Source organism: Pezoporus wallicus, unplaced genomic scaffold (assembly GCF_028554395.1).
Source record: "Pezoporus wallicus isolate ANWC-B61680 ecotype Strahan unplaced genomic scaffold, APGP_CSIRO_Pwel_v1 contig_593, whole genome shotgun sequence".
Taxonomy (NCBI): Eukaryota; Metazoa; Chordata; class Aves; order Psittaciformes; family Psittacidae; genus Pezoporus; species Pezoporus wallicus.
Window position 1 is genome coordinate 718,865 of NW_026642342.1, and position 27,047 is coordinate 745,911.

The 27,047-nt window shown below is 43.1% G+C and overlaps 3 protein-coding genes across 18 annotated transcripts in view; 2 read left to right on the forward strand and 1 right to left on the reverse strand.

Annotated features, from left to right (window-relative positions):
* The window catches only part of PPP2R3A (protein phosphatase 2 regulatory subunit B''alpha), a 56,121-nt gene extending 55,654 nt beyond the window's left edge, over window positions 1-467 (reverse strand). For all 6 annotated transcript variants that reach the window (XM_057428974.1, XM_057428969.1, XM_057428971.1 and 3 more), the window contains exon 1: window positions 158-467. The gene's annotated coding sequence lies outside the window, so the exon portion shown is untranslated. The remainder of the gene's footprint in view (window positions 1-157) is intronic.
* DBR1 (debranching RNA lariats 1) lies at window positions 405-12,509 on the forward strand. Of its 3 annotated transcripts, XM_057428978.1 has the most exons (9): window positions 405-697; window positions 809-879; window positions 3,775-3,870; window positions 3,986-4,066; window positions 5,346-5,431; window positions 6,693-6,917; window positions 7,779-7,859; window positions 9,276-9,421; window positions 9,965-12,509. In XM_057428978.1, the coding sequence occupies exons 1-9, from the start codon at window positions 405-407 to the stop codon at window positions 10,641-10,643; spliced, it is 1,758 nt and encodes a 585-aa protein (XP_057284961.1). In that variant the 3' UTR covers window positions 10,644-12,509. The 3 variants fall into 3 exon arrangements, with proteins under 3 accessions (XP_057284961.1, XP_057284962.1, XP_057284963.1); XM_057428979.1 differs by lacking the exons at window positions 405-697; window positions 809-879 and adding an exon at window positions 3,445-3,693 and having other exon boundaries at window positions 3,775-3,899; XM_057428980.1 differs by lacking the exons at window positions 405-697; window positions 809-879 and adding an exon at window positions 3,449-3,693.
* Window positions 12,510-14,128: 1,619 nt separating this feature from the next.
* Window positions 14,129-27,047, forward strand: part of ARMC8 (armadillo repeat containing 8) — a 65,780-nt gene continuing 52,861 nt past the window's right edge. For 5 of the 9 annotated variants that reach the window (XM_057429323.1, XM_057429324.1, XM_057429328.1 and 2 more), the window contains exons 1-2: window positions 14,132-14,390; window positions 16,755-16,831. In XM_057429323.1, the coding sequence (XP_057285306.1) occupies window positions 14,346-14,390; window positions 16,755-16,831 (122 nt within the window). In that variant the 5' untranslated portion in view covers window positions 14,132-14,345. Of the gene's footprint in view, window positions 14,391-16,754; window positions 16,832-18,020; window positions 18,041-27,047 lie in introns of those variants that run through there. The other 4 variants (XM_057429326.1, XM_057429325.1, XR_008974907.1 and 1 more) reach the window with 3 other exon arrangements.

Consider the following 27,047-nt stretch of genomic DNA (forward strand, 5'->3'; position numbering starts at 1 on the left):
ACACCGGCGCCCCCCACCCCGAGGGCCCGCCCGGCACCTGCCACCGGGCCCTGAGGGGAGCAACCGCTGTCCCCAACCAGGGAGAGCCAGCGACCGCTCGATCCCACCTCACCTCCGCGTCGTTGTCACCCCCTCAGCGGCCCCGCACCGCACCTACCCGTCGGGGCAGCGCCCCGTCCCATGCCGAAGCCTCTGCTCCCGCCGCTGGGCACGCTCTCACCGCCCGCCCCGTCCAGCCCCTTCCGCGCAGCTGGGGGGACCCCGCCCTAGAGGCGCGGCGGGAGGGCCGCGGGCGTTCAGGTCGAGGCCGGGCTATGAGGGGGCGGCGGCGGAATGGCGCTGCCCGCGCTGAGGGGAGAGGAGAAGGAGGAGGCGGGAGAACGCCGCTCCCCCCGCGCGCGTGCATGCGCCTTGCTCCGCCCCTCCTTCTCCCCACAGCTGCCGGGTGTGAGGAGGGGAGCGCGATGGGGGCCCTTCGCCTGAGCGCCTGTACCACAGCGCCGGCCGGGCGGGACCCCGGTGTACCGGGACTTAGCGTCCTCGGGCGGTGGCTTGTGTTGTGTCTCGGCCACTCGGGAAATCCGGCAATACACCGTTGCTTCATCTGTTGGCTTCATCGGGTTTTCAGCCTCCTTTGGCTGGAGGCCATTAGTAGTGTCCGCCAGCAAAGCAGCGTGATGAGTGCCTCCGAGAAAAGGTAAAAATTAGAAAAATTAAGAGGCAAAAAAGCCAAAATGCAATTGGAAGGGCCTCAGTGGCGAGGCCCCGAGTGGTGCTTGTGTTGACAGTGTGTTTTGCTACGCTGCAGGTCGTGGTTTTACGTTGCAACTCCCAGTACTGCAGGAGGAGGTGCCCAGCGACACCGGAACACAGCTGCAGGTAAGCCTTGTGATGTTTAGGCCAACCTCACAAGCTCTTGCTTGCAGCAGCCTCTTTCTTCAGTCGCACACATGCACACCAACGTGCTACCCCATGCTCTCTCGCAGCTTACAGGGACACCTTAAAATCCCAGCTGGAACGCAACAGGTATGTCTCCTGTGCCTCCATTTTATATTCCTCTTCTTCACCAACATGTACACTACTGCCTCCTAGCACTTCTCCCTCATACATTCCTTCTCAGCCACGCTATTCCTCCCTAAAAGTCTGAAACAGATGTCTCCTTTTTGCTATTCCTCTTCATTTTAGTATCTTCTAAATGTGCTGGAAATCCTTTAATATCTTCTAAAAGCACCACAAAGGACTTGGGAGGAAAATCTCCAAGAACATCTTTCATTCTGTTCTGGGAGATGAGGGAAGCAATCCTGTCATCCACTGCCCCTTAGGATGCCTTTCATTCTTCCTCTTTCCTCTGGAGAGGAAATCTTAATTACTTCCACGTCACTAAATTATCATAGTTAACTCAAGAAAGAATCATTACTTGTCAGGCCAAAAAGGCAAATACCTCCTATCCAAAGCATCCACTGATCTGCTGGGACTCTTCCCTCTTGGCCTCACAGTTCCTTCACCTGTTGCGCAGGACAGGGTGTGCATTTGGTCACATCCAACAAGTGAGGGTCCTCTGCTGGAGGACGGGACATGCAAAGATAAGAGACCTGCATAAGCAGTTCAGGCCAAGGGACTATGACTACAAAGCCCAATCCATAGCTAGACAATGGAGTGGAAGAGGACTGCGCTTCAGTCACAGGGGTGAAGGACCTTCACGTTCTTGAAGGACTGGACAGAATTACAGTAACACAGTTAAAACATTAACTTGCTGCTACTTACCCTGTAAATAGTAGCACAGCTACTAGAAAAAGCCAACTAACCAAACAACCCTTACAGACTTTACTGTGTACCAATTTACTTGGGATAAGTGGCACATGGAGTATGAGAAATGAGGCAAGCTAACAAATCCGGGAATTAAAATTGCAGTATCATCTTATCTTGACTGACTGGAGATGAATTTGGGTAGGCAGGAGAAGCATCTGCTCCCTGAGATAGCGTACGTTGGGGAGGGTGATTTCCAGAGACTCATGGACTTTTTCTGTCTTTCACCCATTCCCTTTCAGCAAGTCTGAGATGTAAATTGGAGGGGCTCCAGCTCTCTCCCAGAGAACCTGTAAAACCTTCCCAGCAGATGTGTGGGGCTGACCAGATTCTCACAGCACACCTAGGTGGGTGTCAGCAAAATTAGTGAACGAGTTTCATGCACCCAGGACTGCTCCTGTGTGTGCTTTTACCCTGGAGACCCTGGGGGGGGGGGAATGTGTTAAAAGCCAGAGGAACTTTCCCCTTCACTTCAGCTGGGCTTGGATGAGAGTCCCGAAGAACACACAGTAACCTGAGATTGTGAAATTATGACATGTATCAGAGAACACTCATATTTTCTTAGTATCAAAAGGGGGATCATTATGTAATACTTGCTATGGTAGGGGAACAGGAATGTTTGCTTGGTTTCATGATTACAGGGTAAGCAGCAGCAAGTTCATGCTTAATTATGTTCTTGTAATTTTGCTCCATCCCTCAAGACTGCTTCAGAAAACCCAAAACCAGCAAACCTGAACAGTGGAAAGTATCTGGAGTGGGTTTTGTGACACACAGGTACCACCCTATGATCCGGTTCACTGCCCTTAAAACCAAAGAAACCACTGCTTTCCAAACGAGGGAGCCTGACATTCTGTGAGTAAAACGGGAGATGCCTGATTTTTTGCCCTGCCTTGTGCCCCATTGCCCTGGTAAAGGCATTGACTGCTCCTGTCCTATGTTAGGAAGTTACAAGAAGCCAGTGCTTGAATATGCTGAAAATATGCTTGCTTAATGCTGAAGTGGCAGGACAAACACACTGAAGGAATGCCATGTCCTTTGCAAGCCCAAAGCCTGCCTTTTATTGGCACAAATGCCAGGCAAAAGCATGCACAGCTACTGCTTGCTCTGTTGCTGCTCCACCAACATCTTTGCTCCTTGTTCTTGTGCCATGCAATGAGAACCAAGTGAAGCCTTGCAGCTTCCCTGCTAAGCTGGCAGGTAGCGTGGGCTGCACTCACCGGCTGTGCCTGTGGAGAGAGCTGCGTGGTGGTTTGCGAGCTAAGTAGCGTTCCCTCTGCGGGGCCCCCTGCCCCGTTGCAGAAGGCATCGCGGGTTCGCGAAGCTCGGTTGCGTGTAACAGGCGTTTCTGACCGATTACGGTTCGTTGTGCCGGGGCAGTTCCCCCCTCCCCTTTGTGCAGGTCCCACCTGCCAGCGGTGTGACTCTTCCCCGCGGCTATTGGGGAGAGAGACGGGGAGCTCAGCGCTAGATTCCCTAGGCCAGCCTGACAGCCGGCGAGCTTGGAGCGGCTTTGGCGGGCCTGGGCACCCGAGGCCGTGGCTTCTACACGGGCTAGGGGGGACCGGTCGCACCCACCGAGCTCCGCCGCGGTGCCGGCACCGGGGAGGGCGGTGGTTAGTGACGTAGTTGGTGACGAGAGTGGTGACGAGGTAGGCGCGCGCGGCGCGTGCGCGGTGGCGGGGCGGCGGCGATGAAGGTGGCGGTCGCGGGGTGCTGCCATGGCGCCCTGGACAAGATGTACGAGACACTGGAGCTGCTGCAGCGGCGGCACAATGTGCGGCCCGACCTCCTGCTCTGCTGCGGCGACTTCCAGGCCGTGCGCAACGAGGCCGACCTGCACTGCATGGCTGTGCCCGCCAAGTACCGCCATATGCAGACCTTCTACCGGTGAGCGCCGCCCGGCCTGGCCTCGTCCCACCGGGGCCCGGCACGGCCCACCCTGCTACAGCATCTGTCGTTTCTCCTCAGGTACTACTCCGGCGAGAAGAAAGCCCCGGTCCTCACGGTGTTCATTGGTGGGAACCACGAGGCATCCAACCACTTGCAGGAGCTGCCCTACGGCGGGTGGGTGGCGCCCAACATCTACTACCTCGGTAGGGTTTCCCAGAACCGTTTTCCCCCCCAGCCCTTCGCCCTGCCCCAGCTCCGCCGTGACAAGCCGCGCTCCCGTCTCTCCTAGGTTACGCAGGTGTTGTGCGATATCGCGGAGTGAGGATTGGCGGCATCTCCGGCATCTTCAAGTCACACGACTACCGGAAAGGTATGGCTGGACAGAGCGGGCCTCGCTGAGTGGGTAGCCGGGAGGGAAGCACTAGGCCCGAGCTGTCATGTGTGGGTCTGTCTGTGCCTCCTCTCTTCTAGACTGACTCTTATGATGGAAGCCTTTCTTGGCTCAACACACGGATTTTTCCGGAGGTGGTAGATGAGTCGGTAGCTGTGTGGTGACACAGCAGGAAGCAATGCACCTTTTAAATGTTGTTGTTGGAATAGTCTTGTTTTTTCCATGGTAGTGACCTTTTAGCATGCAATGGAAGACTGTTTCGTTTTCCTTGTGTGAAACAGTCAATTAATAAGTATGATATTGTACAAATGGACTGAGGCTTAGTGTTGGTGCATCTCGGGATTGGTTCCTCCTGGTTATATGTATGTATATTCAAGTTATTCCTTGGAAGGGTCTCCATCATTGTACAGATGATATCTGGTATTACCTAGAAGATATCTAGCTGAATCATAGATTTATATCTAGCTGATATGAATCTATACATTCATATCAAATAGAAGATAGTTTAGCCTTTCTGATCTCCTCAACACATTAAATAGTGCTCTCTTACTTACGATTTCTTGTCCAGTAATATTATGTTTAGTAATACAGTGCTTCAGAGAAAACATGATTCTGTCAGATATTTGTTAATGCTACCTAAATTTGTTATCAAGCATACCTGCTTGATATGCTGAGTGTTGCATGGGGAAATTAGGCTTTGTCGACAATAGCGCTGACTACTAGAAAAGGAATTTTTCTGTCCATTCTTAAGAGTCCTTGGGAGCTCTGGTAGGCATTCAGGTTTCTTGTCCTGAGGGAAAGTTGGAGACTCCGTCTCTTTTGGCAGGGTATGTGTTTGCACTTCCAGATCCTGTGGTGCCTGTGGGCAATTACAGACATGTTCAAACTGCTGCTGAATCTGTTAAGATGTAGTTTCATGATTGACAGTAGCAATCTTGAAGAAACACGAAAAGATCACAGCCTCAGTGGCCTGAGTCAGTACTCATGCATTGCTTTGTGATCTTTTGGTTTCTACCTCTTTTTGAGTTGTTAGGTCCTAAGTTATGTTCTGGTCACTAACCACTCACAGAGGCTTGCTGTGTGCAACACATGCTGGTGTAAGCCTTGTGTAAAGGAAATACAGTGTCTCCTTTGATTGGCAGCCTTGTATTTGGGATTGCTCTAGGTGTCTATGTAACCCCAAGAAGTTAGCTTTCAATAGCATTAGGAGGCAACTATCAATTTGGGCAACTACTTTTCCTTTTCCCAAACGTTTCAGGCCACTTTGAGTGTCCGCCATATAACCAGCAAACAATCAGAAGTGCTTACCATGTGAGGAATATTGAAGTCTTCAAACTCAAGCAGGTTAGTGAAAAATCTTTTTTTTTTTTTTTTTTTTAAACAGTGGTAAATAGTTATCATTAATTTAGAAGTAAACTGCTAAAGCTAATCTGAACAAATACACTATTGGATAGCAAATCTTACCAATATCTCCTAGCTAATCTGGACAGGCCATTTCATGCTGGATGTTATTAGAATCAGCTAGGTTGGAAAAGACCTTCAAAATCATCCAGCCCAATTGTTCCCCACCACTGCTGAGTCCACCACTAAACCATGTCACTAAGGGCCTAATCTACATGGTTTTTGAACACTTCGAGGGACAGTTATTCTTCTAAAGCTTTGTGTGGCAGTGCATATTTGATCTGAATTGGCACAGGCAGGAGTGATTTTGTTTTAATTAATTGGATAAAATTCACAGAATGGAAGGTACTCCAGCTATACTCCTCTCTTATGTTAGCTTTAGGAAGATGGGGTGCTGCCTTGTCTAACATGCGAGATGGTTGGTGAAAAGTTAACTAATCAAAATTGAACCAGCTGAATAAGCAGATACCAGGTTTCTATGGCTGAACTATTTTTGACTCCAGGGTGAGAAGTTCAAAAGACAGATTAGCTTTAGTTTTGAGCTGTTGCCTACTCCCTGCTTTGTCAGAAGGGCTACTCCCTTTGGCTTAAGTTGTGGTGTAAATACATGTATTTATAAGCATCTTGTGAATGGTTATTCAGGTTGCAGTTGCACACTTAAGTGTTCAGTAGATACAGCAATGCTGCACATATGACAAAGGTTTGCTGTCATTCGAAGTTTCTTATTAGTTGGATTTGGATTTAGATTAGACTTCAGAGGGTGCTTCCTTTGAGGAGAAATGGCTTAGCCATTATCCCTTTTAAACAAAGCTGTTTAAAAATTTTCAGGAGGAAGAAGATTCCTTTGATTGTGGGTAGAGAATTTGCTCTATAACTGTAATTTATAAGAGTCTCCTTCAGAGTGCCTGACACTTACTGTGATGATATGATCTCTTTTATAAGGCAGTATATATAAACCACAGCTGACTGTCTCAAGAAAGTGCAGTACACACCATGGAGACTAGAGTCCCTCGACAACTGCAAAGGCCACCTGAAAGATGGGGCTCAGTGGTGTGCTTCCTTGCTTTGAAAGTGAGGCTATTGTCACAGCTATCTCTGCATTGATCTGAGGTAGAACATGTTACACGTGTTCCATCTTGTGCTGTGTAATTTTGAAAGTTACCATATGTGTTTTATTTATATTATATGCATTTTGGCTTGACAGTTAAAGCGTCCAATTGATATATTTATGTCACATGATTGGCCAAGGAGCATCTATCACTATGGGAACAAGAAACAGCTTCTTAAGATGAAGTCTTTCTTCCGACAAGAAGTGGAGAACAACACGTTAGGAAGCCCTGCTGCCTCAGAGCTTCTGCAGCATCTGAAACCCACCTACTGGTTCTCAGCACATCTTCATGTTAAATTTGCAGCTTTTATGCAACACCAGGTAAAGGGAGTGGTGGGGGAAGTATCAGAAATGTATATATCCCAAGCACATTTAGAATTCCAGTGCAGGTAATCATGTCCAGAAAAGCAACTTCTAAATATTTTTGCTCAGTTATTAAAGCTCAGCTTAAGCTGCAAAACATTAAGAGGTTTTAAGACTACTGAGCTATGTAAGTTAAAGAGACGTTATAAATCAGTGGTGGAAGTACCTAATCTTCTTCAGGGACAATGTGAAACAGCTAACATTACTGCACTTGAAACTGATAAAGTTTATTAGAGAATCAGTCTTTTTTAACACTTCACTGAGGAAGGAGACAACTATAAAACAAGGTTATAGAGAAGCAACTGAACAAGAAGAGAGCAGTTAACTGGTGATGGGAGGATACCTGTAGTAAGGCTTGGCAGGTTAAGTTGTCTGGTGGCCTGGGTAAAGCCAAAAGACACCCCCTGTAGGTTGCAGCTTCTCTTGGTTTGAGTTATTCCTGAAAGTGGTGTGACACGCTATTCCTATTTGCAGATTATTTAGCTGTAAATCTGTAATTCTAGACCTATTCTCAACAAGTCTATTTCAAATTATGTTAAGGCTTTTCTTTTTGCTTCAAGGCTATGTGTGCTCAGCTGCCTGGGTTAAGGATGAAGTATGGCCCTTGCTTTCTATTGCTGTCATTTGCATCTGGCTTCCTGTTAGACTTCACATAAAGTCTGTCTTTGTCCCACCATCTCTTTCTTACAGTCCCATGCTGATTTTCAGAAAGTCATCTTCTGTATACAGTATGCCTTTGAATCTCTCTATATAACTTATTTAGAATGGTCAAATTTCACAGAAATGGTAATGACTGTGTTAACACCATTTGTTTCCTAGACAAATTCCAAAGAAGAGCTACCAAAAGCAACAAAGTTTTTGGCTCTGGATAAATGCCTGCCACACAGAGACTTTCTGCAGGTGATGACTTTGTGCAGTGGGTTATCACTTTTGAAGTGCCTCACTTATCTGGACTGCTAAGTGGTGTTTCTGGGTACAAGCATAAGAATAGTTCTGATTAATGGAGGAATTGGAAAGAAACTAGGAATGGTCCATGTATAGAATGCTCTTTGTATAGTGTTAAAATAAGCAAACCTTGTGTCCTGTCATGCACGTGTGGTGCTTGCTTATTCCTATTGTTTCTTTCCACCTTAGAACAAACACTTAACTGGAGGAGTAGCCCTACTTTAACCTGAATTGAATCTTCTCTTATGGTGTTTGGGTTTTGTTTTTTTTTGTTTGGTCCCACCCCTCCCCAGATGTCAAACCTAAAAAGAAAGGCCATCCTGGGGCTTTTCTTCTTTTACAGTTTAGTCTGGGTAAGTTAAGGCCTCTGCCTCTGGACTCATGAATGCAGACAGGATTGAGTCCTAAGTTGAATATTGTAATTTCTTTTCAGTTTTCTTAATTCCAGCAGGAATTGCTGTGGCTTCCTATGAGAATGGTTCTGCTTCTTTTTGTTTAGTGCATATCTTGGCTAGGAAGGGCAGTGGACAAGTAGGAGGTCTGGGTTGTGGGAATTCTTAATACAACTGCCAAACTATGAGCAAAACAATGTTCATGTTTGTGGCTTGTGCTGCTTGGGGTGCCATCTGTAAAATCTCATATGGATGTATGTAAAATCTTTTGTTATGAAAGGGAGCTGCTGGCAACGTGTTCTTCAAATGCAGTGAAGTATTTCAGTGATCTTCCTTTAAAGTAGCCCTTTTTTGTCAGCTTAAAGGGAAGATGGTTCATTATCTGTCTTTTGGATGTGTGGTGGTATCCATTTGCCCTAGTAGCTACCTTTGAAGGATAGAGAGAGGATAATCTTTTGCTATGCAAAGGTACACTGGGGTGCTAGTCCAGACTTAGACTCCTGTAGCAAAACTGATCTGGAGTAATACTGCCTCCAGCAGCATGGTGATTCGGCTGTATGTAGCTCTGGTTTAAAGTGTATCTTTGTTTTGTTTATACAGCAGAGTGACTGTTGCTATCAATTCTTGATTATATATTTGCCTAGAAGGTGGTATGAATTTCAAGAGTAGGCAAATTCTGTTTTCCAAGTTCCATAACTGTCCAGTAGCTGTGGCAGTGGGGAGGAGGATGTTCTGCTTTAGTTGCTTGTAAGGTAAAATACAGTAATGCTTTTTTTAACTATTGCTGATTGTCCTTTCTTAGCCCTTTATTGCTGTAAACTTTAGGACTAACTGAGAGGACTTGTTTGAGATCACTATCTCAGTGTTCTTGAAACTTAATTAAAACTGTAAACCATGCAAGTAATACTTGAAACTTTAATCAGTTTCTGGTGCCAAGGGAAATAACTCACCTCATGTGTTTTTGTGGTTTCGTAAACAGATAATAGACATAGAACATGATCCTAGTGCAGGTGATTCGCTGGAGTATGATGCTGAGTGGATTGCAATCCTCAAGGCCACCAACAGTCTTGTTAATGTGACTCAGAGCTCATGGAATATGCCTGAAAAGAATGGCCTTCATGGAAAGTAAGTTGCATGCAAAACAGATGAAAGGGTGATTTTTGCTGAACTGGAAGCAAACTTACCTTAGAATTGTGTTTCTTGTTCTGCAGCTTGTAATGCCTGTAGGTCCTGCTAAATGCCTTGGAGAGCAAAGGGGATTTTGACAAGAGCTGTACTCTAGAGTATATGACTTCTTTGCTGCTCTGCAGGGGCAGTTAGTTTTGTTTTGCAAACTTAGACACAACCATTTGAGGAGTGAAATATACATGGTTGCTGATCATCCTGGCAGTTACACTGTGAGACTGAAAATCAGGCTGGATTATGAGGGTGGGTGGGTTAATGTTTCTTGGGTGCCTCAGTACACAAGGGTGACATAATACAAAAATGGGGAGAGGGGAATGTTAATATTTTCCAAAGGTAATGTACTTAACTGAAAACTCATTTGAGGAATTAGGTGTCTATTGTAAGATGAATTCTTTATCCATTTTATAAAGATTCTCTTTGCAGCGGGAGCAGGAAATGGGTTTTCATTAGCCACACTTGTTTAAGCTTTATACATTTATTTAGGTGGGACTACAGTGCATCAGAAGAAGCCATCAAAGAGGTGTTAGAAGAGATGAATCATAACCTCAAAATCCCTTGTAACTTCACATTGACAGCTGCTTGTTATGATCCCAGGAAGCCCCAAAAACATGTGGAACCAGTTCATACCATCAATCCACAGACCACTGAGTTTTGTGCCCGGTTTGGTCTCACTGACATCAATGACAGGATCCAGCAAGCTAAAGATGAGGGCTCAGTACGAGGTGAATATGAAGAAGAGGAGGAGGAAGAGGAGATGGACAGTACTGGGTCAGCAGAGGAACCCAGTGAATATAGTACAGATAATTCTGGACTTTCATCCATTAATCCAGATGAAATAATGCTGGATGAAGAAGGTGGTGATGAAGACTTGAGTACATGTTCCGTTGATCCTTCTCCTGACCATCCTCCTGACTTCTCTGCAAGTTTTTCTGACATCCGGATCATGCCAGACTCCATGGCGGTATCATCTGATGATGCTATGGACTCCACTAATGAGGAACTGGAGAAATCTGGTGTGAGTAAGCAGGTGGAAGAGAAGAGCTTAAGTGAGAGACCATTAAAGCGCATTTGTGGTAGTGAAAATGGGAACACTGGCATTAAAAAAATTAAGAGAAGGAATCAAGCTATTTATGCTGCAGAGGATGAAGATAAAACAGAATAATACTTCATATGATGTATAACTAAGTTCTCACCCTGCCTTTTTATGGGAAGATGGCAAGAACTGTTGTGGACTACTCATGCTTTTAATGTTACTTGATCTTATTGATATTACTTTCTTAAGCTGAAGAGGCTCTGTGTACCTCTTACAAGGAAGAAGATTTATCTGGATTGAACATCTAAGTCAGAAGCAGACTTTTCCAAGAAAGTACTTTGTCAAAGGATTTAAAGCTTATGTATAATCACCTGATTTTGCTTCAGTTCTTGGTTATTAGTGTATACTACATATCTTTCACTGTACTGCTATATAAGAATTCACCATGTCTGTTTAACAAGAAAAGGAATCTTAAATTATAACTCAAGTCAAAGTAGGAGGATGTCTGACTTACAAGACTGAATGATTTGATTTTACTGCTTTTGTTTTATACTGAACTTTTAATACAAAGTAGCATATGCAATAACTCCATGAACTAAATTTGAAAATAGAATTCCCTTGATTACAAAACAGCAATAGAAGAGTGAAGATTTTTGTTTCTGATGATATTCATGCCACAGAAAAATGTCATAAACAAAACAATGTTGTCCAGTATAGGCTTTTACTTACTGTTTGATAGAGAACAACGTCTCTTAATTTGAAGCATGGCAGTTTTATGTGGACCATGGAAAAGTGCATCTCTTCTCAAAAACTCACTTGTGTGCTGTTTCCTAAAACTTGAAAACAATGTCTTGAAATTAAAATGCAAGTAGTTAGGATGAAGAGCTTCCTAAACATGGACATCATCACTGTCTCGCCTTAATTAAGGCTGGTTTCAGATAAGGTGGTTGATGTTTATAATTATTAGTTGCTTGAGACAATAATGCCTACCATTGTCATTAGCCTGGGGTTTCACCTGTCACTTCTCTTCAGCAGTTTGTGACTTGCCATATTCTTACCACTGGATTTGCGATCTTCCACAATACCTTCACAAACTTCAGCTGAGGGAAGACAGGAGCTGCCAGAAGAGGGACCCTCTTGGGAGTTTTCTGTTTACTGTTCCAGTTTGTCCTGAATTATTAGCAAACTGATTACACTCTTCTGGCCTACAAGGCCAAGGATAACAAAACTTACTGAATTAATGAAAAGACAACGTTTTCAAGCGTATGTCTTTACACTCGCTAGTCTTCCTATCAAATACTGCTGGTGTGCTGTGCTGAGGTTTTGGAGTCCAGACAGTGTGGCTTCCTTATGACTCTGCTGCCCTTGAGAGCACAAATAGCTCCTGTGTGCTTTTGCTCCTCTGAGGCACAGGCACTGTGGAGAGAAAAAAGCATCCTGACAGGAAAAGGGAACTGGACAGGGAGAAATAAGTGAAATGGATTGGTGAGTGTGAGTTATGTTGCAGGGAAAGACTAAGGGCAAGACTTTGTCTTTCTGCATTGTGGGATTCATCTTGGTTCCTCTCCTGTCAGCAGTTCACTGTGAAAACTAAATATGTGTAAGTATTCAGGGGCTATTAAATGGCAAAATTAATGTTCTCCACCTTCAATTAACAGCTTTATACTGGTGGCTACTAACATCCTGGGCTTTCTTCCAGAGGATGTTATCTTGTTTACTAAACGATTAGTTGAGCCCTTTTAATACTCCTCCTCTGTCTGTCTGTGCCTGCTTATCTCTCAGAACACCCACCAAAGAGAACTGTACTAAGATGTGATGGAAAAACTGGAAGTGTTTGGTGTAACCCTCAGGTTATCTAAAGCAGTTGTGAATTATTAGCGACATTACTGTAGATATTTAACTATCTTTAAGGGTCTTGAGTCTGCAGTGCTAAAATTTTAAGCATGCCTCATGATCTGAAGACTATATTGGAAATAAAATATTTTAAGCATAAAATGTGTTGCGAACTTGGAAAGTCTCACAAGATATCCGGGTGTAGTATTCAGCTGTCAGATTGCCTGTGAACTGGAGTAGATTTATGTTACATGTAATAGATAGACTTTTTAGTCTTATTTGATGTTTTAAAAACAAACTGTTCTGTTGAGTGTTGTCCCATGTCCGTCCCTGTCGTGTCTGTCCCGTCCGCCCCCCCCCCCTTTTCTGATATGTGTTTCTGCTTTCCATAAAGCAGGAGACTTTGACAAGATAATGATTTTTGAATATTTAAATATATTTTAATACAGTATTTCAGCATCCATTGAGCAGAGTTTAGCTGGTAAATATAGTTAACCTGTTTTTGAGTACAAATCGTGTGTGATCTGTATAATGTCACTGTGCCCTTTCTTGCAGTTGTTCACACCCTCTTTGCAGTCTGAAGTGTCCTCCCCTACTGAGCTTTTGTCCATGATAGGCTTTCCCTGTCAGCAAGATCCTTTGCTGCATGTAGAATTCAGTTGAAGCTCTGAACTTGAAGCATCTCCAGTGAATATCAAGTACTCCACAAATTACAAAAAACACCAGGGAAGGCTGACAAAGTTTATTCAGCTTTTAAGACCCAGATGCTTCAGCCCTCTTCAAAAAGAAGCTTTAGAGGATTTTGAGAACTTTTCAAATTTTTGTGAGAAATTTTGTTTCTTGAGTAAATTGAGAAATTCTCTGTCAAGATCTCTGTCTTGTACCACAGTGTTTTTCAGCATGAGCAACTTGCACTTAGTCTAAAATTATATGTGCTATTCCCTACAAAGTGCCTGAGAAAAGTGTTCACCTGTTTTATTCCAGACCAGCACAGGTGTTTTGTTCAAAGCTTCATCATTTTTTTCTCTTCTTAATTCAAGTATTAAAGTCAGTGTGTGACAGCATCCCGAGCTATTGTGCTCCCATTCTCCTCTGCCATTTCTAACAGCTGGCAAGCCTGTGTTTAACTTGCAACAGCAGAAGTTAACCTGACCTTTGTGCCTTTTACTATCCTACCTGCTGCCCCTTTAATTCTGCTTTGAGGAGCAATGGTTGATAGAATTGGAACCTCCGTGCCACAAGAGGTGAAATACAGGGGTGCTAATACAAAAATATCAGATCTTACTGTGTGAAGTTGTGGGTGTTTGAGGCGTTTTCTACAAAACCTCCAAACTAAAAGATCCATGAAAGCAAAAAAAGCTATGACCAAACCTAAAGTTCCTAAACCGTTTAGTTTCTGTGCAGCAAGGCAGAGCCTGGGAAACCGTGCCATGCCCGTGTCCCAGAGTAACCGGTTCTCCTAACGCTCCAGCTCTGTGGATGAACCGCAGGCCCACGCCCTGTTCACGCTCATTAAGTCCCAGGAGCTCCACACAGGCAGGGGCAGGGCTACAGGAGGGCCTACCGAATTCCATGATTTCTATTCCAGGTAGCTGAAGCTACACTCGGTTGATCGCGATAAGGTCGGGCTGTGACCGTGTACCGCATCGTGCCCATTTCGGTGCTGCGAGAGCAGCCCGCGCTGAGGCCCCTCGGCCTCTCCCTCACGGCCAGGCTCGCGTCTACAGCGTCCTCACGCGGTTCCCGCCCAGGGCGGGACGGGCCATGGCCGGCGCATGCGGGCTGGCGGTGGGCCGCCGGAAGGGAGCGTGGTGTCAGCGTCGGCCGATTCGCCGCGCGGGAGGCCGCGGAGCTCCGCCTCCTTTCCCCCCGCCGCTCTCCTCCCGCCCGGCGGCGCTGTGTTGCGCTCCGCCATGAGGCCGTGCCCGCCGGCGGCGGCAGCGGCGCGCGCGCGAGCGTGAGGGCGCCGCCGCCGGAGCTGCTGCTGCGTCCGCCAAGATGGCGTGCGTGCTGGAGGCGCCGCTCCGCATGAGCGTCCTCTCGGTGAGTGCCGCGGGGCCTGCGCCGCCGCTGCGCTCCTCGGCCTGACCTTGGCCTTTGCTGAGGGGGGCCGGCCTTCCGGCCCCTTTGTACGGTAGCGGGGGTGACTGGGGGGGGGGGGCGCGGGCTGTGGTGGGCCGCAAGGGTGGCGCGGGGGTCGGTAGGGCGCTCGTTCTCTTGTGTGGCGTGTACCCCGTCATCCCCTGTGGCAACAACTTCTCGAGAGAGGGAGACTTCTCTTCAGAACGGCATCCTCTCTTTTTCAGAGGAGTGCGTTCCTGTTCTGGCTAAAGGTGCCGGGTCTTCTGAACGTGTTTTACCTCATGACACGACTTAGGCTGTTCAGTTGCTCTCCTGTAAATGTTTTTGCCAGTCTTTCCTCCAGCCCCCCGAAGCTCCGATTCAGCAAAAAGAGGCTTCGCTGACATTGTTTTGCGCTGAAACAGCGCGGCTGCGGCAGGGCAGAGCTGAGGCAGGGTCTCTCCCAAGCGCGGCGGGCTGGCGGAGCATGTGGGTGGTGTTTTGGTGGCGAAACGCTAATCCTCTCGTAGGAGCTACTGGGGATCTCCCGGCATGGCCTGTGCTGAAGGGAGGAGGCTGATGGGTTGCATCTGTGGGCAGGGCGCTGGTGTGGCAGGAGGGTCTGACAACTACCGGTAGCTTCCTTGGAGAAGCTGAGAGTAAGTAGAACTGACGGTGCTGCTAGCCTAGTCCTGCTGCTCATCAGGGTTCTGCTACCTGGGAGTAATAATGCAAAAGATGTAGTGTAGATGCTGCTTAAAAGAACTGAATTTTGGGGCTGTTTCTTCCCTTATTATTTCTTAGTGGTTATTAGAACCTTGAAACTGCTGATGTTGGTAGGTTTTTTGGGGACTACTTGAAAAACTTGTTTGCCTGGATACGAAAGCTCTTCTACATATTGCAAACATAATAGTTGATAGGGTGAAAGCTAGGGTATTTTAGAAACAGAAAACAGTGGGATCTCTGAAGTCTAGAAGACTTTTGTGTATAAATATGTAGATCAGGTAGATCAAAGTCTACTGCTTTTGTCAGAAAATACTTTCATTACACAGTGACTATGAAGCTGTAGAATTCATTTTGCATAATTAAATAGTTTTTCTGGAGTCAGAGAAGCATTGCTACCTCTAGATGATTCTCTTTGAGACTACAGGCAAGATGCTGATGGTGCTTCTGACATCTGGGTGGGGAAGCAGGAGCAGATTCAGCTTGAGAGTAGATACTTGTAAAAGCAAGGAGGGGTTGTCAGTTCCCTTATAGCTTCTTTCAGGGAAAATTCAGAAGGAAAAAATATATGAAAAGCCTAAGGAAAAGTTGAGCTGGCAAAAAGAAAAAAACCCAAGACATAATGGAAAAGCACCCTGGCACATGTTCCTGAGAACCTGGAGGGAAAATTCCCTTCCCCTGTCCCATCCTTAGTTTTTGGAACGCTTGTCATGTGCAACTTTGGATCTTCTCAAAGGGAATAACAATTCATTGGTGCGTAAATGTTTAGCTTACAAGCATGGTCCTGTTGCTGAGAGGAGAGTTCACTTTGTTTTACAAAGTAGCTGTGGGAATTACAGAGAATGTTTTGCTGCTGTCTCTGTTGGAGCTGTGTGGGACGCTGTATAGAAGGACAGTCTCTGAATTGTGTACATATGTCATGTTAAAGTCAGTTACAGAAAAATGCCTTCATACAGGCTTCCTTATTTTCAGGAGCTTGTTTGTGGGTGTTCTTCTTGAGCAGCATTAACTGCTCTTAAAGCTTTCTTTCAGGAATTCATGTTTTTTCTATGTAGTAATTAAACATAATAAAATTGGAATTTAATGTAACTGAAGTAGATGCTTTTTGCATGCCCTGTTCACAGCTGACACTGTTAACTTGCTTTGAATCATAACAGGTTATGTATATTACGTATATCATCTTCTTTAAATCGCACTTCAACACAAGCTTAATTCTTTGCGTGAGTGTTGCCCAGCAGTAACATACTACACAGTTAAATATGATTCTGTGGTTTTGCTGCTATCTTGCCTGATAGATTTTGTAAACTTGCTGCTGTGTTAGCCATTTCTGGTTGTCTGCCATTATATGATATAATCTCAGACTTGTTTGGGTTGGAAGGGACCTTAAAGCTCATAATTCCAAATCTCTGCCATGGGCAGGGATATCTTCCACTAGACCAGGTTGTTCCAAGATCATCCAACCTGGCCCTGAACACTGCCAGGGACTGGGGAAGCCACAGCTTCTCTGGGCAACCTGGGTTAGTGCCTCAGCACCCTCAAAAGGAAGAACCTCTTCCTAATATCTAATGTAATTAATTGATATGAAATATTTAAAGCATTACTTTTTTTTTCCTGTCTCCACAGGAGGTAACAGCGAGTAGCCGCCACTATGTTGATAGATTATTCGACCTTGATCCTCAGAAAGTCCTGCAAGGTGTCATGTAAGTCATCTGAAACACCCTTGGGCTGTTGGTTGTGCATAGGCTAGGTTTACTTGAATTCCACTAGAATTTTATGTCAAGGGCCAGAAGTTCTTCCTATCTTTTTTTGAGAAATCTTGTTGGAAAAGTTTTAATGCGAAAGTGACAGCATTGTTGAAGCAGACTGTCACTCTGAATTGCATATGGTTCATAAGAGCCTTCCAGTTGCCAGAAATGAGGTTAAATGTTCTGTGGACATTCAGAATTTTATTTGGGTACATTTCTTCCTTTTGGTCACCCATTATTCTTCTTCCAGGTCTACTGAAACTCTTATTCCACTGCCAAGCCAGTGTACCTGCCTCTTATTCTTTCCCCTGCTGCTGTGCCTGAATGTTTTCTTTTCTTTTCTTTTTTTAATGTGTGGCCTCTGTCTTACTGATGGGAAGTGCAGGCTGAAAGAAAATGCTTCCATAGAAATTAATTTGGATGCAAATTATATTTCAGTGCTCTGCTGTGTGCCAGTGATAAGGGGTAATCATTGAAGGAGTGAGTAGAAGACTTGCCCTGTTGAATAGGAGTAGAACTGGTGCAAAGATCTAGTTGTTTTCTAGCTGTCCTTGGGCTATAAGTTTTTTATTGTAACCACATATAACGTGGCAAACAACTCCTTGCCCAGGACAGACTCTTGATGGTAAAACCAGACCTTTTCAGGCCTACCAGTAACTTGCTGGCTGTGGCTATCTAGCCAGAAGACATTGAAGAACCAAGTGGATCAAAAAGCCAAGAGTGTTGGTTGTGTTGCTTAGGACAGTGTGAGGTGTTTACCAGTAGGAGGTGAAAAAAATTATTCCAGATGGTGTCCCAGGGGCAACATACCAGAATTGGTGTCCCTTTGAAATACATGGAAAACACAAAATACATGAAACTGTCCTGGGAACTTCATTGGTTGAAATGCCCCCTTACCTGTATAAAAACTGGTGGTACTCCACTATAACTATGTACAGTTTCTTAACTCTGCTGTAGGAGAGTCTGGTTTTGCTTCCACCCGTGACTTTTAGTTCACTGCTTGTAAGGGCTTGTGTGATGGTCCCAGAGGCAAGGATGTGCCTCACCTTATATCCAGGTGGGTTGACTGAGACCCTCTTTTCTCCTTGTCAGATGTCCGAGCCTTGGGTGGTGCTTCCTCCCTGCTCTCCTTTCTTGTCCAAGGACTGGAACCCACAACCCTTGGTAATCCCTTCCTTGTCTTTTGAAGTATAACTGATTTCCCAGAAATAGAAGTTTTGAGCAGTATCTTTGTCTTGGCTAACATCTGAAATTCTTCATCTTGTCCATAGATGTCAGTGGGTTCTATGCTGAGATGCTTTTCTTGCATTTCAAGACAAGAAAATACCAATATATTTCACAGTAGCTTTCAAATGGCAGATTTGGGTAAACCATATTTGTGATGCTCTGGTCAAAACCCTAGTTTTGAGAGCGTATCTTTCCTGAGACTGAGCAAATCCTCTGTGATAGATTAGTGACTTTTGGAATATTGGTGGATGAGTGTGAAACATTCCAGTTTAGAAAAGTGTATATCTAAAAATAGAGTTTAGAATAGTGTATGTATTAAAAATGGCTCTAAGGCCAAGATTTCCTTTGGGCAGAAAGATACTGCTTTGCACTTCTTTTGGCTTCAGGGTATCTGAAGAGATTGAATTTGGAATGAACTGGTATTTAGGAGGTGGGGTAGAAGAGGATTAAAGTTCTACCAGAAGTGTCTGTCAGAAGCCTTACTAGATATTGTGCATAATTTGCTGGAAATCTTTGGTTCCTAAGATGTGCTGTGGGTGTTTTTTGGGTTACATCCCTGCATCCTGGCTGAAAATACTGATGACCTAGATTTTGATTTTGATTGATGGAACAGTATGAATATCAAGGATCAGAAAATAGGCTGTCTTAAGAGACTTTGGTTTTGCACGTTGGTTTCAGTTAACAATACTCATGTTTTTCATATGGTGTTAAAGACACTTGAATGAACTTTGGTTTGGGGCTTTTTTAATTGCATCCTTTTAATTTCAATGAAAACCATCTTCTGATGGTTTGATAAAGGTAGAATATAGCTAAGTGCTTCCTGAACTTGAAAATCATGCCAGTCCAGTTGTCATCTTGTAACTTGAGAAAGCTTTTATTTACACATTCTGAAAGTATTTAAAAGATTAAATATCATCTTTTCTTTTCTTTCTCATGAATTGTCAGAGAGGTGGTGTTCAGAATCTTCTGTCCAGTCAGTGAAGTCTTACCTGGCTAGGAGCTTTTTCCTTTTTCTCCTCAAGGGAAAACTGAGAGACCATTTCGCTTTTGTCAAGTGCTGCTGTATGTGGTTCCATTGATCTTTATTTCCAAATAACAAGTTTCCTGCAGAACTTCTGTTCACATTGTTTCTATCGTGTTCATCTGGGTATTGATAGTAGATAGGAAGGGCAGAGTTGTGTGTACCTGCCAGTAAATCAGTTTCAGTTCTTAATTGGAAATGTTGAGATTCTTACAAAGGTGACTGCTACCTCTTACTGATTGTGGTAGCAAACTATTTAAAGTGTGCCAGGCCCACATCTTCATACCCACATCTGTCTGGCAGTGTATGTATTTACCTTTCTATTTACTGTTTCTATAAATGGAACTTAGTATACTAGCTTTATTCTGTAAGTCTACATTGTGGCCATACTTATGCCTGGAAGGTCTTTCCAGCTTTACTCTGTGACTCCTTGAGCGGTCTTCTAAACTTTTCACCTTCTACATACTGTTTTACAGTTCAGGTTTTCTCAAGTATGCTTTGACTGCATTCTGCAAGGTCAGCATTAGTGTCAGGTGTGCAGCTATTGAATATGTTAGTGTTGACAGCACATAGATTACCTCAGCCAGATACTGTAGGGGATTAAATACTGTGTTCTCTTAAAATATCTTGCTGTTATTGTCAGGGGAGCAGAACATAGCTCTGTAAATTTCTGCATTGTTGGAAGAGTTTAATTTTTCCCAAAATAGTTGCTACAACATTATCCTGTGCTCTGTGTGCAGCAGTATTTCATTTAAACAGTTCTGGGTGGTGATCTTTAGACTATAATTTGCTTTTCATCTGCTCTTAAGCTCAGAACCACATTGTTCAGATGCAAGACTAATACCAATTTTTGTCCTCTAGTTTATTTTCTGGTCTGGGGCTTCTTTGAGAGACTTCTTGTTGTGCTTACATTTACCTGATGTCTTCAAGGAGGCAACCTATCATTTTATGAAGAGCTATTTAAGTCCATCTCAAGGGCTGGTGTTGAAAGGAGCATTCTTTCTGACAAATCTAGCTTACTCAAGGTCCCAACTGTTTCTCATCAGGCTATTTGTCAGCAGTCAGAGGATGTCATCTTTTAAAGCTTGTAAATAATCATCTTTGATGCACTGAGAATTCCTGTGCTACTGCTGTTTCTGTCCTTTATGAGTGTGCTTATCCAGCCAGCTGCAGTTATTAGATAAGCATTTTCCAAACTTGTGTGAGCATTTTCTTTCTCAGAAAAATGAGGTAAACATACTATAGAAGTAGCACTTGGTACTGAAGAACCAATTTCCAAATGTCTGACAGCATCTTCCTTTTTCCCAGGGAGTATGTGGTGGGAGCACTGGTACAGATCTGTGCAGTGTATTTGATTGGAATTATAGATGCTTTCTGCACAGTATGGTTTTGAGTGATTGAGAATTTGTGTAGTTGATAATAAAAGTATGATAGCTGGTTTATGGGTAAGAACTTGTGGATGGCTTTGAATCTGACAGTTATGTTTTTAGGGTCCCTGGAGACCCTAAAATATTGACAGCACTGCAGTGGTTAGTGATTACGCTTAGTGTTTTGAAGACTGAAACTGACATTGGATGTCAGTTGGAAACTTGGATGCAAAGTTAGGTATGTGTTAAAAGCACCTCTAAGGGACAGTGGACTTGTATTGCATTTGACTGAAGATGCGTTGTACTGCCTGATGGTTTCTGCCTTCTTCAAAGTAGTCACAAACCAGAGAAAAAAGCCCAAACCCACCCTGCTTTTGCGGAACCTGTTTTATGTCTCTTTAGTGGTTGGTTGCTTTGAAATGAATTAGGAACACCTCAAATTGTGTGTGGTTTTGATATACAACTGTTTTCATTTGTGTGTTCTTGGTTTTGAGAAAAAAAATTAAAAAGTTCCAGGCATGTGTTTAATATTGACTGTATAATAGTGTCTTGTATTTCTCACCTATGGCAATTGGAACAAGGGCATCAGTGCAGTGTTCCACACGTGCCTTCAGGGAAGGTTGTGTGAAATATAAGAGGCAGCTTCATGGAGTGGGAAGAGAAGAAATTCCTGTCTTGGCTCTAATGAAGCAGCAGGTACCTCCTTCAGACAGTTGTGAAGATGCTACTTCTGCCTCTTGTTTTTTATGTCCTGTTAAACAAATCTTTTAACAGTAAATAATGAACAGGACTTGTTTACACATTGTGTATCCCAAACATATGCAATCACATTTCCAGTCTCAATGGGCACTTCTGAACCTAAATTTTCTGCAGGAGCCATGCTTTGTTCTTTCCATGTTCTTTTGCTTCAGTTTTCGCCAGAATGGCCTTGTGGAAACAGAGTGGTCCTTAGAGGGTTACTCCTGATACATTCTGCCTATATTTTTGACTGATTCTTTTATCTCCTAGACAGTACTCTGTAGTAAATACATATTCTTACAGATGCAAAAGGGAACTTTGAGGTCTGATTGGCTTAGAACAAGTGATGCAATTTTTTTAAGCACTGTTTTCGTGCTTCGTCATTCATGTATTGAGGGAAGAGGCTCCTGAATGTCCTCTGTTGATACTTTATGAAGTGCAGGGTAGGCTCCTTGTGGCTTAGAAATGGAAAGCATGTTCTTTAGGTTGCAGGACCTGACGGAACTTTGAGCAGGTTTAAGTGATGCTGAGAGAGTGCTGGGAGCTCTACTCCCTTTGGGTTTTTTTTTCTCCCTTTCAAGAGGTAAGCTGAGGAATCTAATAGCTAGACAAGCTTTTCAGAATGAGAGAAGATGAAATTGAAAGGCCTCAAGCATCATTTGAGAATTACGTAGTGCTCTGTGAAGAGTAATTTTCAATATAATGGGTTTTGGAGAGTCAAACAGAAGAATAGGGTAGGTAAAGAGAGGAAGATGCAATAGGAAGGGTCAGAGTAAGATACTCTCCTGCTCTTGTGCTTCCTTTATCATGCAGCAAAAGGTACGAATGTACAATCCTATTTTTTTGCAAGCAAATTGTTCTTTATCTCTTGCTCTAATATTTAGAGGTGGTCTAAACTTTAGGAGATTAGTTATCCTTATTCCATTTGGCTTGCAGTTTTCAGTCTAATGGGGTTGTTTAATATTTCAAGCTTGCATTTGCCACTGTGAGCCTGTGAGAGAGAATTGATGATTAATAAATGTGCTTCAGTGCTGCATTTCTGAAGGGCATGAAGCCATTTTTCTCCCAAATCCCCTGGATGCCAGAGTACTGCTGTTGTTGTGATGGTTTGAGGCTGTACGTAGGATGAGAGAGGAAAAGCAACTTCTGTCAGACCTAGCTGATGTAGCTGGAGAAAATCAAGTGAGTATTGGTCACAAAAGTTTCGACGTCTGAGTTTGTGGCAAATGAATGCCAGTACATCATCTTAACTGACAGCTATTTGGAGCTAAAAATCTGAGATTGGACTTTCATGTTAGAAACAGATTATAATCTAGCAGGTAGTAGCTGTGTCATATGAACAGGTTTTTGTGATCCTTCAGTGACTGCTGGCGTAAGCAGAAGTGGACATTGTGTCATACACTATTACAAGCTCATACCCGAGAATAGCTAAGCAGGTGCTAGAGGGCCACTTTAAGGTGTTTTCTTGTACTGAATGAAACTTGAGTTCTCTATGTGAATGACTTTTGGTGGATAACATTCATTAGATACAGACTGGTGGTCTTAAAGTGGGAGAATGGATGAAAATAACATTAAACCCAGCAACAGTGAATGTATACTAGTGCTACAAGAATGGAGCATTGCAGGATGCCTCTTAATGAAGTTTCATTTAATTTTTGCTTCAACTGTGGGATATACTGCTAAATCCTGAAGGCACTGCTTCGTCAAGGGAGGGGAAATACCCTTGGGGGAAGATGGAGACACAAAAAAGTAACAGTTACATTTGGTGGTCTGGCTCATTCACCTGAAGCAACAGTGTGAAGGCTGTTCTTTCTGTGTGGTTTGTCTGTTTTGAGATGGTTAAAAAAGTGTTTTGCTGACCTGATGTCACAGAGCAGGAGATATCTCAGTTTCCCAGAGTTCTGAACTGCAGCTGTTTTCCCCACACCTCTCTTGGATAATTCTTTGGTGTTATGACCTAGTTTATTTAAATAATGGATATTGAATCTGAACATGAAATGCTGATACATAGAGTTCCAGCTATGTTTTTTATGGTTGGGTTTTTTTTAGTTTAAAAAGTTTACATAATAAAAGCTAAACTCCCATCCTTCACTGAATTCAGCATTTTAAATTTGAGCTACATCATTCTTAAAATTGAGTACGCCATTTTTATTATTGATCATGCAACTTGTAACACAATTTTAAGGCTTAGTGTAAAGGATGAGGCAATAAAACATGCTTAAGAGACACGTGGGCAAAGCAGCATCTCCTGTTTTGTCAATCAGCCTAGAGATTTGAAAGGAACTTGGGTTGAAACTGCAGCCAAAGACATGGAGAGCTGAAGTTGTTAAGCTTTATGTAGAAGCCTAGGATGTGAATTGGCTGATGTAAGTTCTTATATGGAAGTAGAGATTTGATATGTGAGGTTTCTTCAGTCTTACACGTATAGTAAGACGAGTACTGGAAACCTGGGTAGATTCAGGGTAGGAATAAAGTGTAGATGTTTCTAACTACAGTTACGGATCGTTCAAATAGCTGACCTTTGTATTTAGTAGACTTTCCTTGGCAAGAAAACTTATTATAAGGTAAGTTGTCTCTCCAAAGAGGAGACTTCAGGTAGGAGTTCGAGTGGTTTCTGTGACATTGTGATCTGGATAAGCTGGATTAAACAGTCACTTTTGGCATTATCTATGTTACATTTAGTGTTCTGCATTGCTGTAATTATAGCCATCTGCTGTTTTTCTACAGTACTTTGATTTTATGCAGTGTCTGAGAGTACAGAATTAAGATTGGGAACAACCATGGATTTTAGGGTTTCCTTGTTTGAACATTGAGTTTGTTTAGTTTGCACTGTATATTAATTGTGTAGCAATTTCTAAGTGTTAAAACCGGAAAACATTGAGTAACAGTGTCTCCATGTGGTATTTTTTTTTCTGAATGAGATCAGAAATCTGGAAACCTTTCTTCCCAACCTGATGATTAACCTTAAAAATAAGCTGATTTATGATTTCTGTGGTTTGCTTTAGTTGGCAGGAGTTGTTAACATTTTTATTCACTTGGTTGGACTAGTAATCATGTTAGTACAAACATGCTCCCTGCTAAAGGGGTAGAAAACAAGTTGGTTTTTTGGTAATTAACAGATGTCCATCTGGGAAACGAATTCTGTCAAAATAAGTATGGACATATTTTAACATGCAAAATTTGTCATTAATTTCCATTGCTCATTGTTTTTGCATCTGCCCATAAAAATGGGAGAGTGGGTGGAAGGGAGAAGGAAAAGGAGGTGAAAGCTACAGAGAGCATAATTGTCAAAGCTGTACAGTTAGCTTCTTATGCGAGTCCAGTCTGCCCAGGTACTATTGGCTTACATGATACTGGAACCTAGAAACCATGCTGAGGTTGGGGCAAACAAGTTTCTTTTTGAGCTATGTCCTTGTATCAGCTCCCAGTACCTCAGCTTTTCATATAGTTGCAGTTTGAGTTTTTGAAATCCTGTTCAAAATGATGGTTTTTGTTCGTTCTATTGTTCATAATTTTGACCAGTCTCTGGTAGATAAATCTTTTGGTCTGACAGTGCATTGTTTTAGATGCTTCCTCTGTGTGCGTAATGTTCTTGGAATCCCTTGTAAATACGTAATTTTATACTAAAGGTGAAAACATTGACTTGGAAGTGTCTAGGACTGCTTTTCCTTCTGTGATTGTTCATCTCAAGTTTGTTCTCTGTCTAGGAACCTCTTAAATGTTGTTACTTACTCTATTTTCAAAAGACATGAGAAAATATCATGCAGGCTGTTTATTTCACCCTCTTCTGTGTAGTTCCTGTTGCTGCTTCCTTAGTAAGTTACACTAGCTTGTTTCAAGTTCTTCTGGTTTGCTTTGCTGGAAAGTGACACGGGCTCCAGGGCTTCCTATCAGAAAGTTAATATTTCGTGTATTTGTGCTTGATTTACTGTATTTAAAAATCTAGGAAAAAAACAAATGTCATTGAGGAGTCCGTGTATCCGTGTTGCGTTCTTGTGCTCTTTTTGCAGAAGAGGGGCAGGTTTGAGGTCTTCTGGGAATGCTTTAGAGGTCTGTCCTTTCTCCACTGGAGGCTGGCTCATACCATGTCAGAAAACTGAACACTTAAGTACTGGACGGACACTTATGATGGGAGGAGCCCTGAACTAGATCAACTTCATGGGAAAGTTGAACTTCAGTGATTTCTGCTTAGAAAAAGGTTCAACACCTTAAGCTGCTTCTGCAGTAATAACTTACATGGACAGACTAAAATGCTCATTTTCTCAGGACGGAGACATGTCATAATACTATTTTTCTTATTTGCTAGAATCATTAAAACTCAAACCTTGTATTTTACTCACAGGTTGTTTTATTTAATACTGCTTTTTGCTTATCTAAAGTGAGCTAGAGCTGGTGCCTTTAAACGATGGCACATGAAGCATCAGAATAAAAACATATCAACTTAATACACAATTGGCAGATTAGTTCCTCTTGTAACTCTTGTCGAGCTGCATGTGTATGGAAATTAGGGTGGGGTGATTTTAATGTACTCCTAAGCTACTTTATTTTAAACACTCCTACTGCGCTAATACACTTACGAATCTAGCATGCATTGCATTTTATATATAGCTATTTAATTGATCTGATTGCTTCGGGGTTACTATGTTCCAGAAGATTTCAAGCTGATAAACCTCGCCTGATAATCTCTTGACATGCACACACCCCCCCCCCCCCCCCCCCCCCAAGTTTGTGGGAAGAAAATGTGTTGTTCTGCTGTTCTGCTTTTCCAGCCTGTAGTTGGTTTCATAATTTAAAACTGAGTGGTCACAGGATTGAACTGATGAAACTATATTCTTATTTTTCATAAGCAATAAGAGGTGGAAAAAGCTGGTTCAGCAGAAGAGGAAACAATATTTCCGAGTGCTTAGCTAGGATCTCTTTGCCATATTTTACTGCTGGCAGCCTATATTATCCCATTTGAAAAATAATATGAATTACTTTATTGTATTATAGTAAACGTAGGCATAAATATCAGCTATCAGATTTTAAACCTATACATTAAAATTATTGTAATTCAGGTTATTTTGTTCTATGAATATAGTTTGATTCTAAACTAGAAGATTGAACACAAAAACAACCAACCTCAAATACATCTTAAGACCTCTGTCGTATGAAAGCTGCATGGTTTGACTTTTGGCTATAGAAAGGCACCTTTGTGAGGCTGAGACACTAGGGATATCTGCATTTTTCTTCTGAAGCTGTTCACAATGTGCTTTTGCGTGGCAGTATTGATAACCTACCTGAGAACTTGGAGCTGATCATTGGGAGAAAGCCTGTGTATATCCCATTTCTGGATCACGGCCTTCTCTCAGATTAGGCCTAGAATCACCATCAACTAATTGTTCTTTTGAGGTTCTTACCTTTTTTCTAACGTTTCCTTTTTCCTCATGTCGAGGACTCCTTTTCACCCATCAGGGAGGTATGAGCAGTGTGCATGACATTCAGAAGTAGAGTGGGTATCCAGTTTTGAACTACAGATTTCTGAGGTTTCTTTGTTACCTGTTATAGAAGATAGTGATCTTTACTGCTTTTTCTCCTTGAATTAATTTCACATTGTCTTGGATCTGAAATCAGTCAAGCTCAAACTTGTTGGAGATGATGTTTTCAAATAAGGGATTTTTCCTCAGTTTTTCCAAGGTTCATGATTCACCAAGGACCATGTACACTGGGACAGTACCTGGTACTTCTTTGATTCTTAAGGAGATTAGCTTCCTGATGAGGGAAATCTCCTTCAAATGTAATGTGGAATCACATAATTGTTTTTTTATGGTAAACAGGA